At 40.5% G+C, this 8,301-nt stretch overlaps 1 protein-coding gene across 1 annotated transcript; it reads right to left on the bottom strand.

Moving 5' to 3' along the window:
- Window positions 1–1,312: 1,312 nt before the first annotated feature.
- On the bottom strand, window positions 1,313–3,906 carry LOC104963196 (ras-related protein Rap-2b-like). The gene is made up of 2 exons (XM_010791762.1): window positions 2,989–3,906; window positions 1,313–2,421 (listed from the first exon to the last, which is right to left on the bottom strand). The coding sequence occupies exon 1, from the start codon at window positions 3,591–3,593 to the stop codon at window positions 3,042–3,044; it is 552 nt and encodes a 183-aa protein (XP_010790064.1). The 5' UTR covers window positions 3,594–3,906; the 3' UTR covers window positions 1,313–2,421; window positions 2,989–3,041.
- Between the last annotated feature and the right edge of the window lie 4,395 nt (window positions 3,907–8,301).

Below are 8,301 nucleotides of genomic sequence, written 5' to 3'. Positions count from 1 at the left end.
GTGTGGGAACATGGAAATGTTTTCTACTAAAACACAGAAAGAATCGGCAATCACTGTAACATATGTCATTATCATAAAATCTCTTTTTAATACCACAATACTAATGTTGACCCCATTTGCCCAGCTTTTATGTACATTACTCTTTAATTGCACCTGTTGGATGCCATATTCAAGCTGAATTGCTCCTGTACCCTGACCTCCTCATGCCCCACAGTCACATGGTGCAGGCAAGGCCAAAGATATGATAGCATCGCTTACACTGGCTAACAGGCACAGATACCCGGCCCACAGAGGGGTCCGAGTCTGTGCAGGGCGGTGACACGCAGACACATATGCTCACACTCATAAGACACATACCAAAACACAACATATACACAGTATACAGCTTGAAGACCAGCACATATTTACCCACAGAAAAACCGGACTCGATAAGTAAAGCTTGTGTTGTGTTTGTTTACTCCCCCGCCCCAAGCCATACTGCGGTCAGGCAGCCAGAAGGGGCTAAGTAATCCCTGTAGGTAAACAGAAGCGGATCGGGGCCTGCTCAGTTATAACGGCCTCTCCACATCACACACACACACACTGCACCCAGGCTGAAGCTCTGGGCTGAAACACTGCTACACCCACACAGTTAAGAGACATTTCTCTCGAGCAGCACAGCCTGGCTTTGGCTATCAATGCACTGATAGACTGACAGACGGATAAGATAGACGCATTTTGCTCTTGATGACATTTTGTTGCTGAATATGGTTAAGGTAAAGCAAATCTACGAATCTACTCGGGTAATTCGCAATTATCTTTACACAAATTCCTGCTCTCAGGAACGGCACATGCGCTCCATAGCCTGACAATAACCATCCTTACATTACCAGTGTCATGTTTGTAAACAATGCAACATACAAGGTTACGAGGTTAGTTAGTCATCCATTTTAGAATTAGTCATAACATGTGCACACCTTAGTCTGGTTTCTTTCAGCTTTTGATTGTTCACATTCAACACATGCACAGTAATCTCAGCGTTAACCACACGGAAGGTTTTGTGTTTGTGAAAAAATAGCATTAAAGGGCTTTTTGTCCGTTTGTGTTTAAGGGGAAGTCATGTTACTGTAAACTATGCATACAACAACATTTCCTTTTTTATAAACTGTATTACTGTGTTTTTTTTGTAGTAAACTGTTATTGTTGCAGTATGTAAATATACTAAGCTATATTAAGTAATGATAAACTGTTACCTAAACTGCTCATGACATCTTTGTTTAGGATCAGCAAACTAGCAATTAGCAATTGTGGACACACAATGAAACAAGTGAACAAAGAGAAAACACAGCATGGTTTCTTTAAAAAAAAATGCAATTTGTATTAAAAGTCTTGTTTTTAAAATTGACAGCCCATTATTAAATGGCTGGTCTGAAATTCATCTTACAATCAGGTTAGATTTTTCAACGGTACATCATCACATTTCCTGTTAAAAACAACAAAATAAACATAAACAGAATTTGATTTAAGTGTTCTGGAAGGTAAGCGTTTGGTGTTGTTATCGCCTCTAGGGTCATTCCAGTACCTCTGCATTTCAAGAAATGTTTGGCCAGACTAAGCAGACATTGCAAAATGAACACCTTAGACTTAAAAAAGGCCAACGTAAAACATACAGAAAACCGCCATTCCATTAACAAAAAGCCTATTGTAGTTTCTTTTCAGCCTCCACCCCTACGAGATTATCCAGAACAGTTCCCTAAATTGTGGATTGCCATGTTGAAGGGTTCTTTTGGTGATATGTAGGTTGGCACTAAATCTGAACCGCTGATTTGTTTAGGAAAGGCACTCGACACAAGGGCGATCGGGTCCCCATGTCACTTCAGTTAAGGTCCTCTCACACACTAAAGAGGAGATGAAGAAAAAAAGTGGCACTCATCACGTTTACTCCACCAGCAGATAAGTGGGGTCAATTTCTTTTGACTTTGAAAAAAAAAAAAATTGGATTTGGAGTGTTGTGGAACGTCGCTCCGATAATGGGTTTGGGAGATATCACCAAAAATCTTTACCCGCCCCAGACTTTTCAGTTTATTTAACAAAATATACTCTATCTCTCTGTCTTCTTATACAGAAACATCAATTTATGAGTGTCTTTTAAGTGTTGCCCTCCATTTCTTTTCCATTGGGGTTTAGCTCCAGTTGTGAATACAGTTGGAACTGGTGAGGGGGTTGTTGCTGAAACTCTGGATCTGACACTGTGTTGACATCAATGGTGGACACTGATCGTGCAGCAAAGATACTCCAACCCAGTAGAATTCCTGAAGAGTGGACCCCTCCCTCTGAGTCTCAGTTGCTCCCCTCCTCCTCCTCTCGTCCCCCTGCAGCATTCCTCCAAGGCCAGGGTGAGAAACGAAGAAGAGCTCAACAGTACACACTCGCTGCAACACACTGCCACAAACAAAAGATAGGAAGAGCCATGAATGAACTACAACAACCTCTGACAAAAGTAAAAACACATTTCATTTAAGGCTTATTCTGGGACTCTTGAATCTAGGCCATAGAAGAACATCGGAATCTCCTGACTCCTGTTAACCTCATTCTGGAAAGTACAATTTGAGCTGTTGTTTAAAAACTTCAAACTATAGGTGTAAAGGTTAAACTACTAACCCTTATTTAAGTAACTCATAGCTTGTCCCTCCAGTCCAGACACTTCCCCAATCTTTTTGGCAAAACAATAGACTGCAAGGTTCCTACTGTATGTCACAAGTGAAAACTAACACTGAGCTTGTATAAACGAGCACTGACATTTAAATGAATACACAAAAAGGCTCAAATTAAGCCCAGTTGAGCATACATCCGGTATGTCGCAGTGCATTTATCTATAGGCTACTTAGTATGGACATGTGCTGAGAAAGGATTTCAGTAAAAGTAGCCTAGGTTACTGGTGGTTACATAGTGTCAATTAATATCATTCATGTCAGCTTAACATTTCAAGTGTATGGTGTCTCAACTTACCATTGCAAACTTAAAACCGAGCAAAGAATAACACTTTATGGTTGTCCTTTTTCTTAAAGAATGACACAAGACGAGCAGCACTGGTCGTCGCCATTTGGTGTTGAAGAATAGTTCATCTGTCGGACAATCTCTGCAAACAGTTCGTCCACCGACGTTTTATTTTTGGCAGAAGTTTCGATGAACGGGCAGTTCCATTCGTCCGCCAGTGCCTTCCCCTCAACGGACGAGACCTCCCTCTCCCCCTCCAGGTCCACTTTGTTTCCAACCAGAATCATGGGCACTCTCTCGTACCTTTTCACCCGAATGATCTGATCCCTCATAGGCTTGATGTCCTGGAAGCTTTGCTGGTTCACCAGGCTGTAGACCAGGATGAAACCCTGCCCGTTTTTGATGTACAGGTCTCGCATGGAGGCGAACTGCTCTGTCCCCGCCGTGTCCAGGATCTCCAGGACGGACGGAGAGGAGTCGACCTCGATCTCCTTCCTGTAGAAATCCTCTATCGTGGGGTCGTATTTCTCTATGAAGGAGCCCGTCACGAACTGGACGGTTAACGCGGATTTCCCGACCCCTCCGGATCCAAGAACCACTACTTTGTACTCTCTCATGGTTCTCAGCAGACAGTCCTGCTTCCTCTCCGCTGTGAGCTAGCCGCCCTGCTGGGTTTCAAACCGCTCACCGCTGCGCCTCCGCCAGCACTTTAGTACGGGCTCTGCTCGGTGGATACGGGGCGTTGCCCTCAACTATCGCTGCACAGGGGGTAAATACGGCTGTTTCGCACCTACGCTCAGCATTTCTATTGTGGCATGTTGAGTTCCCGACGACAGCCCAGCCGGTTCTTGAGCGAGCTTCCCCCGTTTTCGTTCAAGTAGCCACCGTGCGCCCGTTGCTGTCTTTGCTGGAGTCAAGTCAAACATTTCCGAAACAATCTACTTCCTGTGTGAGCTTTCACAATAAAAGTTTAACGACCTGATGTGTCGAAGTAAATCCCAATATGTAGAGCTAATTAAATAAAACAATTCACATGCTGCTTGTGTAGAAACAATGTGTGTAGTATTATCTCTAATTATTACACAGACGTAATAGCGGCTTATCACATTATTGAAATAAATACACAGGCTTTATTATATCCGGTATGGTTCTTGCTAACTTTAGCTAACTTGACGTCGTGATCCCTCTGTGCTTCCTGCCCACACTCCGCACGCAGTCTGCGTCCCACGTCATTCAATACATACAAGTGTTTAGTTAAAGGTGCAGTCCGACTTATCGCACTGTCAGCCCGGCTTCTACTCAGTACCCACGACCTGCTGCCACACCTTAGTTTCGACATTACTGATCCTGAGGTTGACTACTGCTTGACTCATTTGCACACAAGTTACTGGAAATACCTATTTGCTGCAATGTGGGCTGTGAGATAAGGTGTGTTGCTTAACCCCCAAAAGCAATTCAGGGCTTATCTTCTTAAACTCCTGGTCCATCATGAGTTTCAATATTTCCAAAAACACAATTTAATTCAGTGTGTGTCACAAAACAATATTTCACCTAAAATGTTAAACATTTTCCCAATTGTGGGATAGTGGATATGCCTACTGTTAAAACATACCAGCAAGTTCTGATGAAAAAACAAGAACATGGAGGATGAACTTACAATTACAAATCACATGAAGCATGACCCCACATGACACATCATAGGGCTTTTGTCTTGCATTCCCCTACACTCGTGTGCATATTTTGTTTTCTTGTTGAAACATAGCACCATATTTATCTTAATTTCCCTGTTCACTGACTTGTGCAATCGAGCCTATTTTCTTTAGTCTGTCAGATCAATATCTCTACCACAGGCAGACATGTCAGGAAGAAAAGTTTATAGTTTTTCTCTCCAACTTTTCTGAAATTTGAAGTTATTCCTTGACTCAATAATTGTGGTGTAATCTTTAATCCAAAGGAAAATACATTAAAAATAATAACTTTAATTTATATAGCGCCTTTCATTAACCCAAGGTCGCTTATTGGTAATAAAATCAAGTATTTAAATCTTCAGATATCCCCTTGTGTGTGTTCATGTGGGTGTGTGTGCATCCTAACATCCACTGGTAAATAGTGAAACATTCACTGTTTCTAATCAATGCCCGTCAGCATAGCGCAGTGATGATTAAACCACACTTGTGACCTCATCACCCCGAGGGATAGCTGGGAAAACTCTGCTGGATCAATAGAATCTTAATTCATCCACAAATCACAAACAGTCATAAAACACACACACGTGCAGTGCGGTTACACCCATAAATGGGGAAGCACATTTGTGAGTGAGTGCATTGATTGTTGAAGCTTTAAGAGAAAATATTTCCACACATCTAACATGGAAACAGACATTCAGGGGATTTTGGCTCTAGTTTGAGTAATAGGTGAGACATGTGGAGCAGCTCGTCATGGTGGCTTTCCAAGTGCCCTGCAGCCAGCCCCTCCCTAAGTTGTGTTAACAAACAGCAAGTCAAAGTCTATATGAAGACAATCAGCACTCTGCCCCATGGGGAGTGAGGGTAAGGTGAACTTTAGCCTTGTGATGTGTATTGTCACATCTGTGAGAGTGATCAGCCTGAATGTAAAACTAGGCCATCCTGTCAGAGTTTGTTTTCACACACCACTGATAATTAGATATGGTTACTTAATCAATTAATGTTATGCCAAAACACCAAGGTGCATTCTCCACAACAAACTAACAAAGAGATGTTTGATAGTGAAGGGCGGTCTCTCATGTAGTTGTCATGGTGTTAAGTACCTCACTCTGTCTTACATAAGTTTGGTGACAAAAGACAATATTTGCAGGGGGATTTTTGTTGCTGAATTATGATTTGATGTTAGTAAAAACAGGTTTGAAGTTGTTCAACTTGTATTTGCCAAATACATTAGAAAGTTCAAGACTCAATACGTCTTTTTTTTTTTTTACAGTAACCATGTGAACATTTAAAGAGGTGTGACTGTCCCTCTACTACTGCTCAGCAGGGTATCATTATTGTAAGTCGCTTTGGATAAAAGCGTCAGCTAAATGCGATGCAATGTAATGTAATGTATCACAGATATGGATTTTCAGAAAAAAGTAACTTTCATGTTGTAATGTTGAAGCATAAATACATGATTAGGCTAGTTCAGACTGCTGAGGCCTCATGATAGCTTTGGCTGAACTTAAGATTTTACTTGCAATTAACAAGGATTGTAGACATTTCCCCCCCATTTCTTACACTTTATGGTCAACTAGGAGGAAGAATGATAACAGCAACATTAAAAGACTGGTGGATGCACTATTTCAATGCACATATGGCCATGTGAGTAAACCCTATAGTCCTACATGTATTTGTCTATATTTTTGGTTGATTCAGAGCACTGGGAACAAGCTATAAACACACATTGTTGTATCATCAACTGTAAGTCGATATTGTAAACCTGTTGGCAAACACAAGCTTTTATACACATCCAACAGATAAAGCATCATCAGCTTTAACCTGAAGTTATTATAATAGCGATCTAGTTAATGTACCATAGGTCCAATATTCTCTCTCCTTTTAATTTTAACTCTTAACATAAATCGTATGCTTTTTAGCTGCTTAATACTCCAATATGTTAACTTAAGATAGTCACTAACTCTTTCTGTCTGGGTCCTTTGAAATAGAGATTTTTGTAACTCTCTTAATACTTTAGCTCTCCTTGTTACAGCTCCTTATAACCTCCACCAAGGGGCCTGGGCTCTTTGCTCCTGACCAGCACTTTAATCTCATATCGTCCCTATAGCATGAGCTAATTGAAATAGCCTGAAATAGCCCAAAGATGGCCCCTTTGTGATGTATTTAGTAAGAGGTGAACGTCTACAACAACAGAATAAGATGTAGTGTGAAAGGTCTTTAAGTCCTGTGAGAGTGACTGAAGAGACTAATTAAAATGTCTGAGACTAGTGAGCTAATTAATGACGGAGATAAATACCCTCCAATGTTTTAATCCCACAGGGGCTGAGAGGCTTTTTAAATACAATGCAGGCTGTCATCTTAAAATAAAAATACTTGCGCCATTGTAAGGCCTATGTGGTTAAAATGCAATGTTTATGGCCTCCTGGCTTTGGATTATTTTATTATAAGTTCTTCACAATTTTTCCACTCATCCACTGTGGCAATGTGTGTTTTGATTTATGAATAATTCAGATGGTGGGATATGCCCATTCATCGTTTCAATAGCATCAGAGCACAGTGTAAACAAAAATGATTCCCAAAGAACATACTGTGATTTAGCTGTATAAAACCACATGTATGAAAAAAAAAAATGTATGAAAGCTATCTTACACATATTGTTTCTTATTAAACAGTATTACTAAGTGCGATGGATGTTAAAATGTATAAATGAAATCCTCTATTATCTTTTCCTTTTTCAAAAGATATTGTGTTCACAGTTCACAAAACCCATGTGATATGGATTTCTTTTTAGAAAAAGGGACAGTTAATTATTGACCTTGGAAATACTACACTGAACAAAAATATAAACGCAACACTTTTGTTTTTGCTCCCATTTTTTCATGAGATGAACTCAAAGATCTAAAACATTTCCTACATACAGGGTTAGGGTTAGGGTAATGTTGTGAATCGAGTGGCCTCTGTTCATCGTCCATAACATACGCCTGCCCATACCATAACCCCACCACCACCATGGGCCACTCGATTCACAACATTACCCTAACCCCTAACCCTCGCACCAGATACTGACTGGTTTTCGGACCCCCCCAGACCCCCCCAATAAAGCAAAGATGCACGTTTCAGAGTGGCCTTTTATTGTGGCCAGCCTAAGGACCACCTGTGCAATAATCATGCTGTCTAATCAGCCTCTTGATATGCCACACCTGTGAGGTGGGATGGATTATCTCGGCAAAGGAGAAGGGCTAACTATCAAATATTTTTTCGGATTTGTGAACAATATTTGAGAGAAATGGTTATTTTTTGTATGTAGAAAATGTTTTAGATCTTTGAGTTCATCTCATGAAAAATGGGAGCAAAAACAAAAGTGTTGCGTTTATATTTTTGTTCAGTGTAGTTTGGCAAAATTATCTTAAGCCAAACACAGGCCTTTCAGCTAAAAACACATTTGTTTACCAGTATTAGCTTAGAAAATGTATAAAAATTGCTTGTTAACACCATTTTGAATTGATTAAATGTTTCTCTCCACTTCAACAAATTACACATGATTTCTCCTTTGGCCCTCAAAAGCCTCAGCAGTAAAACAAATGTCCTCTCCAACGCTTGTTGACCGTCCTTTAAACAGTTCTGACAGAATTTACTT

Source organism: Notothenia coriiceps, unplaced genomic scaffold (genome assembly GCF_000735185.1).
Source record: "Notothenia coriiceps isolate Sejong01 unplaced genomic scaffold, NC01 NC01_scaffold00035762, whole genome shotgun sequence".
In the NCBI taxonomy this organism is placed as follows: domain Eukaryota; kingdom Metazoa; phylum Chordata; class Actinopteri; order Perciformes; family Nototheniidae; genus Notothenia; species Notothenia coriiceps.
Note: the sequence above shows the minus strand (reverse complement) of the source record. Positions and strands in the feature narration are given on the sequence as shown.